The sequence below is a fragment of the Haemaphysalis longicornis genome, unplaced genomic scaffold, assembly GCF_048455015.1.
Source record: "Haemaphysalis longicornis isolate Haplotype H1 unplaced genomic scaffold, Haemaphysalis longicornis Haplotype H1 scaffold_4, whole genome shotgun sequence".
Lineage (NCBI taxonomy): Eukaryota > Metazoa > Arthropoda > Arachnida > Ixodida > Ixodidae > Haemaphysalis > Haemaphysalis longicornis.
The window spans coordinates 117,297,525-117,310,299 of record NW_027526361.1 but is presented as its reverse complement, the minus strand read 5'-3'; the positions used below and the strand labels follow the sequence as shown (position 1 = coordinate 117,310,299).

The following is a 12,775-nucleotide window of genomic DNA, read 5'->3' as shown; positions in this document are numbered from 1 at the left end:
GCCTTTGTGCGCTTTTCCAGGAGAGACACCCTGGTGACGCAGCCCGCTACAATGCCATCATCCAGCATGAGACCATCAGGGTGGCAGTGTGCGACACCGTCGAATTGTGCTTGAGCGGGCAGGGCGTCTTGCCACCGGCTTTGAGGTAGGTCCGATGTAAACGGTGAGACTCCGCTAACGCCAACCATCCCGACCTCGTTTTCCCCTACATACAGGGAAGTGGTGTTGCAAGCCTTCCCCGAGTACTACGACTCCTATCAAAACAACACGAGGGCCAAAAGGCTACTTTGTGGCACCGATATGACTGTGAGTACCACAAATGATTTCTTTTCAGGTCTTAGCAAGCGGGTTTAAGTCAGTGTAGTGCTCTTTAACGTTAGCAGATATAACGACATATCGTTTGGTATGAGATTTCTCAGTTTTCCTATTGCCTTTATATAACGACTAGAGTACCCGGCGATGCCGGGGTTCGTCATTATACTAAGGACATTAATTGGCATTACGCGTTTTCAGTTATTTGTTAGTTGTCATAATTGACTAGTTAATCGTGAAGGGGTACACAGTTAAGACCTCCTGCCTACTGTGAATACATGGGCTCTGACCGGAGGCGTGTCGTGGTAATGGGAAACGTCGGAGGCCCGTGTTTCACTGCAACTCTCGCTAAACAAATTGCACCAAGATGGTGCGCTCAAACGAGTGAGTCAGTGAGTGGAAAACGTTTTATTGAGCCGGTGAAGTGGGAGTGGTTTCCTATTCCAAACAGCCATGAGATGAGCGGGCAGCCTTCGTTCTGGAGGCAAAAAGTGTCCGGACATCCAGATCGCTGCTAGTAACCAGGTTCTCCCACAGCTCAGGGGTGGAGAGTGGTGATGGAAGATGGGGAGATTGGTAAAGCTGTAGACTGGGCTAGTTGGTAATACACACAGCGCTCGTCTGTGTGTATTCTTTCCGTCCCGTGTGTTTCTGCTGCGCTACATTTGATCAAGGGAGATTGGTGTTTTGCTTGCACTCTAATATAATAGGAGCAGGAGTGCCAAGTTGAAACAGAACTTGCATTCGGCAGGATATTGGGTTGGGAACATACGACGCAGGCGGACTCGGTGTCGGTACGTATCCTTACACATGGGAAGTGTTATCAACGCAGGTACGAGCGATGCCCACCTTTATCACTTTTATGATAAATGACTCGGGCTACCACGGGAGGCGTGTGGTGCCAAGATACGGCGAGTGCCAACATACGGAGCAAGTGCCAACAAACGGCGAGCGCTATGCGAACGCGGGAAAATTCAACTGAATTTCACGTCCATAGGTATGCAAAGTAAAAACAAAATGCTGGCCTCTTTATCCACATGCTAGGCCAAAACCCTCAAAACAATTTTTGGGCAACTGGATTGGCAGAATTTGCAACCAAAACCGAATTTGGTATATCAACGGGCTGTGTAGGTATTGAGGAATGTGTAAAAACAACGTTTACCCGAAATCCGGCTTGCCTCTGTTAGGTGGGTGTCATAAAAAATGTTGTAAAATAGCGTTTAGATACCTGAGTAAGTTACCTAGCTCAACAAAAAACAGCTCAGTATCTCAAATTAAAGTATCAGAAATTAATACCTGAAAAACTATTGCACCGCTTTCCACTCTCCCCATGGTGGAATTTTTGAAAATTTTAGCAACGTTGAGTTCCAACACCGTAATCACAATGTGCTCATGAAATTTGAAGCCGTTTGAACCAGCAGTTTGACTAGGCGTGGACATCACTTGTTGGCCTTGCCGGCTCGTCAGGCGTCATTTGTAAAAAAGAATTTGGCCCTTTCAACGGCTTCGCAGGGCGAAATCCTAACAATTTATTTCTGCATTTGTATGAGTAACCTATGCTAGCAAAAATCAATTGGATAAAAAAATAACTGAAACATTTTTGGGGAATCTTTAAGAACACCCATTTCGTTCCGGAATGGGGAATCACCTCGATAGTGTTGGTTAGGGCGAAATGCTAAAACTACATTTTAGATACCCTTAAAGCCTACACATATCAGTAAGAAACACTCTGATAAGTGAACGGGTGATCGAGATAATCCCGAATTTACAAAAACACAATTTCGCCCTTTTCCTCGGTTATCAGTGCAATTTCCGTATATGAGTCAGTCAGTCAGTCAGTCAGTCAGTCAGTCAGTCAGTCAGTCAGTCAGTCATTCGGACACTTCTTTATATGTATAGGTAACAGGGTATAATAATGGTACTATTTTCCGGTTTTGCCTGTATACCGTTATAAGAGGAGTAGCGGTAGTACCTGGCGAAGCCCGGATGGGCCACTATACTAATGACACTAATGGGTACAACACGTGTTTAGGCATTTCTTACTTGCCATAATTAGGTAGTTCACCGTGAATTTGTGCACAATTATTGTGCAATAGATGTAGTATTTCGTTTACTATCACACAAATTAAGCAACCAATAATTTTTTTTATAAAGGAACACCACAAATATCAGTTACGTACTGATTTCTTACTTCACATTTGCGTAATGTTTTGTTCTTGTTCAACAATGTTCACAAGTAGGAAGTTTAGATTTTGCTGTGGGTATATAAACCTACTGTGCACCTGCTGTTTCATTTTGGTCGAGTATCTGAATCGAGTGACAGACAGACGGACATACAGGCAGGCCAAAATTTTCGCGTTTAGGTAGTCCAAAAAGACTATCGTCTTAAAAAAACAATTTGGATATATCAGCGCACTCTATACTTATTGAGTAATTTGTAACAACGTGCAGTTTTCCCAAAATTCAGATTATCCCCATTCAGGGAGTGTTATCGAAAAATCTCGTGCAACAGTGTTTAGATGCCCGAGTACGTTACCTCTATCATCAAAAACAAGTTAGATACCTCAAATGGCCTTCGATAAAAAAAATAAATATCTGAAAAATAATTTCACCGCTTTTCACTCTCTCCGTAATGTAATGTTTAAAATTTTCAGCAATATCGATGCCCTACAGCATAATTACAATGTATTCATAAAATGTAAGCCTTTTCAACCAGTATTTTGGCTTGGCATTGACATCACCTCTTAGGCCTCTTCGCCTCACCAGGCGTGTCATTTAAAAAAAAAATTCCTGCGACGGCCCACCATTGATATGGTGGGACGAGCGATATCACTGTCTCGGTGCAGCAGTTTTATTTGTTAGTGCAATTGATGCCACGCTGGCGATTTCTCTCTCAGGCATGGTAATGGGTGCGCCTGTATTTACCGCTTGAGAGTGTCCGAACTCCTGCAAATTACATGGAACTATCGAAGGGTGGTCCGCAGGCAGGTCCGTCGCTGTAAATGACAAGATGCTCAGCCGATTTCCTTTCAAATTATTGTGTAGCTCTCGCAAATTTTCATTAAAATATCTCCAAGTGTAGCCTGTACCACATGCCAAATATTCAGGGTAAGGCGTACATCACGCGTTCTCTCTAATTCAGCTAGGGTTTTCGGTGTTTCTATAAAGCATTTCCTCGCAACATTGGCGTCATACTAAACATCAAAAACTTTTGTAGCGTGAGCTACATTGGCCGAGGTTGAGCTGTTTCGCGTGGCTCCTGGGGAGCCGTGCTGCGCATGCGCTAGGAGCAGTGACGTCTCACGGCGCACAGCTGGCGCGCCCGAGCCGCCGCCGCTGCCGCGACTGGATTGGATTGGATTAGAAATCGTTTTAGCAGTAGTAAGTAATGAGCTAATCCTAGACAACCAGGAAACCTAAGAATAACCAGTTCAACCTTGGCTCACGCCACGTATATCCGGGCATAGCCGAGCTAAGGCACTGTCAACTTTTAAGTGCGAATGCACTTTATAAGCGACCCCAAACCTTCCACCGCCGGCGGCGGCGGCGGCGTCCGCTGTCCTCCTCTCTATATAAAAAAAAAACAGCATCCGGCGCCAGGTTTCGATCCGAGGACTTTGCGGCCGCAGCGCGACGCTCTACCGACTAAGCCACGGACGCTTTTTTTTTTCTTTCTTTATTGCCGGTCTTCGACAGTGCAACACAACATAAAGGTACTACAGAAAAAACACAATCTACAAAAAGGCCGCCATGCCATGATGGACTGGCGTTGTCATTTAAAATTCCCTAAGCATGGCGAGGGGTTCCACCCTTGGCAACCACTCAGGAACCGAAAACTTCGCTCTCTGAATTTCAATGAACTTGGAAACAGTTTCGCGGAAATATTGTCGCGTCGGCCGCGCGTCTACATTACAGTTGAGCCATGCCATGCGTGACCGCCAAATACTGTGCAGGCCCAACAACATGACGAGATCGTACGGCACCCCATCCTCTCTCTCGATACATAAAAACCGTATTTCATGTGGGTTCAGTGGAAAGTCCTTTCGCAGTGTCCTTTGGAGGACATCCCATAGAAACACTGCTGCCCAACAATGGAGAAAGACATGCTCCACCGTTTCCGGTTGTTTGCAAATAGAGGCATAGAAATCCCCTTACCCTCCATCCATGTTGCAACTGAAAGCGTACCCGTGTGTAGTTTAAAGAAGAAAGACTTCGCTCCTGGTGATACTTCCATTCCCTTAACCCTTTTTAGAACATCTTGTCCTGGGCCTGCACAGTATAAAACTCATACATTGGTACAGGTATGACCACATCGCATACATCCTTATATAATTTTTTCCGGGTGACATTAGCCAAATAGTGCATCGAAAATCGAGCAAACAAAAATCGGGATGACACAACAATCTCTTTAAAGTATCCATAGATGCCCCCTGTCATACTACTCGTAGAAACTACGAATTCGGGCAAAGCCCGCATTAGCCGCACTTGAAGTACTGTGCGCAGAAAAGGGTCTTGAACGTCCCGCAAAAACAGAAATCGATTCACAAGCTGTCTTACAAAAAGGTGCGTCAGCCCTAAGCCACCATCGCGGGTTCGTCGAAACAAATTCATTCGACTGGTCCTCTCCCAAGTAGAAGCCCACACAAAAAATACAGCGAACACGCGGTGAAGTCGTTGTATATTCACCCGAGAACAATGCAGTGCTTGCATAACATACCATAATTTGCTAGCCAGAAAAATGTTGCACACAGTTGCCCTAGCAAACATAGACAAACCATTGGCTCTCCATTTATTCGCTTTCTCACGCAGCTCCTGAGCTTGCGCACGCCAGTAGGGCTCGCTGTCTCTGTAAAACTCCAGTGGAATACCCAAGTATTTCACTGGATGGGTGACCCAAGTGACATTGGCGAAAATGTCTGGGGTTGTCAGCCAATCACCATGCCAGAATCCCACACACTTTCCCCAGTTTACAAAGCTACCTGTTGCAACACCGAACCGTTTCACGATTTCTACGACAAGAGTGACGCTTTCCTTGTCTGAACAGAAAACTGCAACGTCATCAGCATAAGCGAGAAGCTTGACTTCAGAAGAGTGTACACGAAATCCTCGAACCTGGTTGTTTTGTATGATGGTTAAACACAACGTTTCTATGTAAATACAAAAAAGCAGAGGGCTGAGGGGGCAACCCTGACGCACCGAACGTTGCACGCTAATGGGCGCTCCCAGTGAATTGTTTACAATCAACCGCGTGGTGCACCGTCGATACGCCAGGCCAAAACCCTCACTAATGACAGATCCCACGTTTACGTGGTCAAGAACAGAAAACAGAATATCATGGGACACGCAATCAAACGCCTTTTCAAGGTCAAGCTGGAGAAGCGCGACGGCGCCTCCAGCGGCGTCGCAGCACTCAAGCACACATCTCGCCGTGTGTATATTCGTTGTGATTGTGCGACCTTTGATGCCGCACGTCTGGTGTGGCCGGACGCGACGCTGATATCAGTGTTAGTAACGCGCCTTATATCTTTAACGCATTCAAACTACGTCGTCAGCGGCGTGCGTTAGCGACTCAGCGGCGTTATAGCGGCTTGATAACTGCGTGGTGTACACGTGATACTACAAACCCGATGGAAGAGATGGAAGAGAAGGCGGCGAGGCGGTGGGCTGCGGGGGCCGAGCGCAAGCGCCGCAAGCGGGCCGACAACCGTGCATTCGCACTTTCACATTCTCCCCCTCGGGGAAATGCGGGGGAATTTTTTGTTTAGATCTCGTCAGCTCCACAATTAAATAACTATGGAAACTGGATTTCGCAAACGTTTATATGGACGATCAGCTGTCGACACCTGCAGAGGTGCAACAGAGATGCCAAAAATTCCATCCGAAACCGTTTGTATGTGTTGAGCACGTCACATGACAATATGCATTAAAATAAGACACAACCTACACTAAGAAGATAGAGGCAGAGGTGCAACAGAGATGCCAAAAATTCCCCCCGAAACCGTTTGTATGTGTTGAGCACGGCGCATGACAATGTGCTTTAAAATAAGACACAACCTACACTAAGAAAGTTCTTAAGCGTTTACAGGAAGCACTAATTAGCGGAAAGTGTCGAAGTCGTTGTAAGCAGAGTCTGCAAGGATGGCTCTTTTCGCTGGCGCAAGTGCGCATAAAATCGTACTGATCATTGCGTAAACGGGGCACAAAGGACGACGGGAATTCCTCATATTCCCACAAAAAGCGGGGCAACATAGCGTAATACGTGTGAGCATTCTGCTGCTTCTGAAACGAAGATTGGGGGGCTAATCATCCTGGAGCAGTTAACCTCAGCACTTCGGGAGTTTTTGACCCAATCCGGTTAAAGTTCCCTTTAGAGAGAACTCTTCCACCTAAAAGAATGGCTACAAACACTGTATCGTAGTGCCAACAAGCAGGAAATGCGTTATTGGACGCTATGTTCATGCAGCACAGATGGCCTCCTTGTTCTGGTTCGTAGCACTACCTCAAGCACGCGCGACGAATTTCTGCAATCACAATGTGTTAATGCTCTGTTATACCAATGTATGTCAAACACCAGGACTCCCTAGCGATACTTCGGTCACTATCCTTGGTTCTTTTCAAAATGAGGCATTAACATTCTGTTACTAATTTTAATAACGATGGGCATTATATCCATCTTGGTTTTTTGATGGAATTCATTTGCACCTGATGTATTTACCTGGCTTTCAGGATCCCTTCGGTGGCAATAGGGGCAAGTTTCAGCACGATGCGCTGCTGCAACGACTGCAAGATCTGAAGCAACGAGTGATGGAAAGAAACAACACGGCCTATACAGAAGCAGAAAATTGACTGAGTCCAAAGCCCTCTGGCACAAATTTTTCCCAAATTCCGCCTGGATGTTTATCTGCGCTCGCGTGGCTGCTGCTTAGTGCAACGATATATGGTGGCTGCCTCGCTCTACACAGAAGTATGCAGAGCCCGGAGCGTTGTATAAAATTCTTTCGATTGCGGTAATATAATTACACTGTCATAAATGAGTCACGTTTCTTATTTGACAACTGAAGGCACAGGAAGGGGTGCCCGGCTCGTATATGGTGCAGGAGTACGATGAGGGTAGACAAATAGCACTGGTGCATACCTTTTTTGCATGCACTGACGTGACGACGCAGTCAGTAGGACTACTAGGCAGCCAGCGGTACCATGTCTATCTAGTGTATTTTCATTGCGCCAAGGTCATCCACGATTTTTTTGTATCACTGGCTTATCAATGTGCAAGATGTTTAGCGGTGCCGTTAGGGTGCACGCTCAGTATAATAAATCTGCAAAGGGTGAAACGGGAGAGGTACATCTCCCCTGCGCCAGTAGTGTTCTTCTTGTGGTTGGACTTTCCGCTGTTATATGCTTGCTGTACCAGGCGCTCTCGAGAATTGACTCGCTATCGGCTTAAAAATTTGATTGTTTATAAGACTTGTAATGCGTTCTCTGCCAACAAGTTACATTGGGGGTTGTGGTGATAGGTGTATGCTTTTGCAAAGAGCACTCCTCAAGTTTCCTTTGTATTGGAAAAAACGCACGTTGGACCCCGAAGTTGAAGAAGCCCAAGAAGCAAAAATAATTATAGTTGTTATCAAGTCATCTAAATAAATTGTTTATACTACAATCCCTGTTCTGATCCTGCACCCCAAACTTGCCACAAGTGCAATGAAGTGCCGTGGTCTTCCACGAATAGCGAGACTATCATCACCTTCTTACTCGACTGCTCACGCTAGAAAGCATCCGGAATGACACGCAAGTGTTTCTTCCGAGGTGCTAGATTATAACGTGACTGCCGCTTTCTCCTCTGCTGGGGTTAGAGAAAAGTAGGAGAAAACGCACCTATGACCTACTCAAAAATCGGCATTGCTTCTTACAGAAGCAGTTTTCTTGCACCGTTGAGTAAGATCATCCGTCAAATGGGTTCCGGCAGGTGGCAATGGCAGAATGTGGTCTATTCGATGTTCTTGGCGAAAGTGTGTTGATTTGTGCTTACGTAAAAACCAAAATACCATGCACGTACTGAAAACAAGACAGTCCTATCATGCTGGTCGTGGTGCTATTCCGGCTAATGCAATAGAGCAGTGCTGGCGGCTAAAGCGTGCGGAATCTATGCAGTAGGTCCAGGATCGGATTGAAGCCCTCGAAGGGTGTAAGTAAAAAACTTTCGCTTTCGAAACTAGTGTGCGCTGAAGACCATTGTTGCATTTGAACGACGAGGATAACTTTGGCACCTTATTACTTTGCTATGCCACAAAACTCTACTGTGGGCGGGACCCAACAGTTTTAATAAGGGCACGATTGCGTGGAGGCTAAAGTATTGTGTTGCCACGCACGATATCGTGGTTGAGATTTCCGATGTGATGGATGTTTTTGTGAAGACGACTAAAAATAAAACTCAGGAGGTTAGCTCTATGAAATAGACTCGTAGTAATACCAAACCATTAGTCACCTAGGTAGGTCGATCATACGTGCAGGAAGATTACCCAGGAAATGACGGATGGCTAAAAGAATGAACAACAGGTGAAAAAAGTCCGAATTGATACATTATGTCCCAGGATTGGTCTTGTAAACAAAGTAAAGTAATCCAGTGGAACTGAAATTGGCGTACATTTTGTCTGGGTGTGGATAGAAACCGGCGCCTTCGGAAGGCGAAATCCTCACGCATTCCGCTCGCACATGCCCCAGCTCCATTTTTCGAGCTGTCAAAAAGTAGGTCTAGCAATATACGCAATTCCATATATTACACACATGTAATATGTCCATATGAAAACGACAAGTATAGCTTGGGATCAATCAATTGCTCGCTGGGCACATAAACGGTTTCACAATTGATCCTGTAGAGTACAAGTGCACTCTACAAGAGGTGAAGTATCTGAAACGATCCTGAACTAAATTTAAATGGTGACTTGATTCCTGTCCAAAAGGAACACAAGTTTTTAGGTGTACTCTTTGGTAAAAACTCGCATTTATTCCAAACATCAAGGAACGAAAACAAATATGCTTAAAAACAAACATTCTGAAGTTCTTCTCGCGCAATGCAGTCTAATGGTGCAGATGAAGAACTCCTTCCGCGGGCCTATACTGCCTTGGTCGGATGTAGGTTTGACTAAGGGAGTGTCATGTATGGGTCAGCCACAAAAAAAAACACAAAAGATGCTTGATCCAGTGCTCTGCTTCGGTGTTCGCCTTGCGTCGGGTGCTTGAGCCCTGCCCACAGTCCGTATAATGAATGTAACTTACCGTGCCTGGAACATCAAGGAATGTACACAAATTTGTTATATGCTTCTAGGTTTTAATCATGGCATACTCATCCTTCTAAACCAGTGTTTAACTATACATCCTCAACACAGCTCTTATTAAATTGTCCATCTGTTTTTTGTCCTCACTGAGCGTGAGAGGGGAAACTTCTCGTCTTTCCATTTGCTTTTTAGATGGGTACACATCACTGTTTACTAAAATTTTACCACCATGGAAACTGTTGCCTCGTGTGACATATATTTTAAGAACCTTAATATAAACCGAGTACCAAGAAGCACGATTTTGCAAAACTTCTTGTCTTTGCAGCACAAATATTAAGAGACGCAGTTTTACAGTGACCCACCGAAAACTTCCACTATGGTGTCTTGTGCTGGTAATGGACAAAACTTTGATGCGTGTTGAACCATGAGCACACACACATCATGGTTTTCTCAGCAGAAGCATATGGCATATTACTCATGGCCCACATTCATGAACACAAAACTCCAAATTCCACCATATATGTATATTCTTTGAGCGTCGTCCGCGCTTTGTCATCTTACAAGTCGTGCAAAAACGGCAATGTCAATCTCGTTTGTAACACCATCATGTCTTCATAGGCCAAAAACCTCTAACTGGTTCTGTGCTGGGTTCTAGACGACGTTGGGATCACTGGCACTGAGGTGGCTGATGAGTAAGTTGGCTGATGAACAAGTTGGCTTCTAATTATGCAATATTAGGTAATGCATAACAAGATGACGGCAAAAAAAAGACCTTATATTTATGCAATGTTAGCTACAGTCCTGTCTCGTAATATGGACCCCTCTAATATAGACACCCCGCAATATGAACGAAATTTTCTGCCACCGGTCTCTCACCACGCAATTATGCTCCATTAATATAGAAACCCGCAGTCCGGACGGTGGATGGCCATTTTGGTGACGAAACGGGTAAATACAGGCATTTTTGTCGCGCGTCCACAAAGCAAAAATAGAAACAATGATTGGCGACCCCTAGAGGCCCCAGAGGGTACACTGGGGCCTCTGTTGGCCGAATCATACACCGCTGGTCGAAGCATACAAAGCCGGGGCGTGCATTTATCCCGGTACTCTCTTCCTTTCAGTACCATCGAATTAGAGCTGGAACATTCATGAGCAGCGAACAATAATCTTCGGTAGTGATGACAGGCTGACGTCCTATTTCTATCGAACAAGATCCTTGCCCTATATTTGAAGAGCTTCACGTCGGATCAGTATGTTCTACAGCGCTAAGGCTCTGCTTGAGTGATTACACGTGTGGCATACGCGGGAAAGAGCAAGTCCTGAGGCTCAGCACACGATGAGAGGACGATAATTGTTCGTGCCAGTATTCGATGCGCATAAAAGGCAAGAGTGTACGCTTCTCTCGCCAGTTCGGCGGAGACAATGGCTCGTGTTAAGCGTAAATGGGCCGAGATTTCCACTTAGCTGAAAAAAAAAGTTTTTTCAAAAGTCCGACTACTTCAGCATGTGTTCCCATGATGTTTGTGTTTTTTACCTTGATTCGTTATTATGGACAACTCACATTATGAAAGATTTTTCTGGGGAACAGAGCCGTCCATACTAACAAGATATGACTGCACAATGCTTTCCGTTTCCAGTAGGTGTTGTCTTCAATTGGGTTATTCCATGTCTTGACAGGGGTAATCCACTATTCAGCAACTTACGGAATATCATTCCCCCAAACGCAAAATTATTTACCGGTCCGACTGCTCAATCGTCTCCTCCAAGATCATTTGGCCTCAATTCAGCAAGGTACTACCATATACACAGATTCTTCTCAACGTGATAAAAAATACGGAATAGGTATATTTTCTTCCTCTCTCAACTGGTCTTTTTCGGTTCGGCGTGTTGGTTTTATGGATTTATTCTATGCCCAATTCTTGCAATTTGTCTTTGTGCTACATCGATATAGTCTTCAGTCATAATTGGAGATTCTCTGTCCGAAGAATTTCACTTTTTTTTTTAGTTCCTGCGGATGCGAGGATGACTTTTTAACGAAGCCGCAGTCTCACTAGCAATGATAGCAGCCTCCAGGACGGTTGTAGGCGTTATTGAGCCAACTGCTTTAATAAAGGCAGCAAAGTACCGTAGGCTGTTGAAGCTTCAAAGGCAGCAAGAATTACTTTTATTGTCCTTGAGGGATTTTTTCAATTTAAGTTCGCGTGGAAACCTGTTTGATGTCCTTCACTCGAGCTGTAGGTGATTATTACGAGCCTTCGTTGTCGTGTACCGCTGCTGAATAGGTATTTACACAGGTCTCGTCTGGCGAAAACTGTTTTGGGCAGTTACTGCAATGAAGACGAGTCTTCTGGCGACCAGTACCCTTTCACCTGTCGAGGATTTCCAAGCCTCGAACGTCAGCTCCTTGAGGTGCCGCTTCATAGTCTTGGGAAAGCCTTATCAGTGCCGGTTCTTTTATCATTCGGGGCTTTAGAAACGGGGTTGTGCGCTGGCTTATTTGCTCTGCCCTCGTGTGCTTCATTGAAAATTCCAATAGATGTACAACATAATTCGGTTCTTTTCATGTGGCCCTTCATGTTTACATTTATGCATCTTTTCCCTTCTTATATTTTACCATTAATACTTTCGTATCTAGCTTGTTCCCTAGATCATAAAAAAATTCAAATTTCTCCAAATAATTTCCCTTAAGTAACGTAATTATAAAACGATCCTTTTCTATAACGAGCATGTTTTGCCAATCCCCTCATTGGGTACGCGCCGAAAACAGATACAACACCACCAGCAGCAGCAACAACAACATTTACCATTGCTTTCATTCGGGGCTTTGAGAGTAGTAGTAGTAGTAGTAGTAAACTTTATTTTGTGAAAAGGGGTGAGGGAAAAGGGGGATAGATCAAGGGTGGAATCCAAATTCCAGGACCCCAGAAGCTATTTGGCCAACCCTGGCCCTACTAAGCAGCGCAAGCTGCTGTGCAGGGTCCGAGCTGGACAAGGCTTCCTCCCAGGACTCTAATGAGGTTTGGTGGCTATTTTTGTCCCAAGTAATGGGGCAATTCCATGATGTATGGAATAAATCGGCCTTCTGGTGACATTGCTTGCAGTCCTCATTATAGTTTGCTGGGAACATAAGTGATAGTCTGGACTTATGTAAGTAGGTGTTCGTCTGTATTTTTCTAAGATTTCTCGCTTCT

At 44.9% G+C, this 12,775-nt stretch overlaps 1 protein-coding gene across 1 annotated transcript in view; it reads left to right on the top strand.

The window, feature by feature from the left end:
* The window catches only part of LOC144179955 (ubiquitin-conjugating enzyme E2 Z-like), a 45,438-nt gene extending 38,125 nt beyond the window's left edge, over positions 1-7,313 (top strand). Inside the window, exons 5-7 of the mRNA XM_077708369.1 lie at positions 21-145; positions 216-306; positions 7,039-7,313. Coding sequence (XP_077564495.1) covers positions 21-145; positions 216-306; positions 7,039-7,158 — 336 coding nt within the window. The 3' untranslated portion in view covers positions 7,159-7,313. The remainder of the gene's footprint in view (positions 1-20; positions 146-215; positions 307-7,038) is intronic.
* Positions 7,314-12,775: the final 5,462 nt, after the last annotated feature.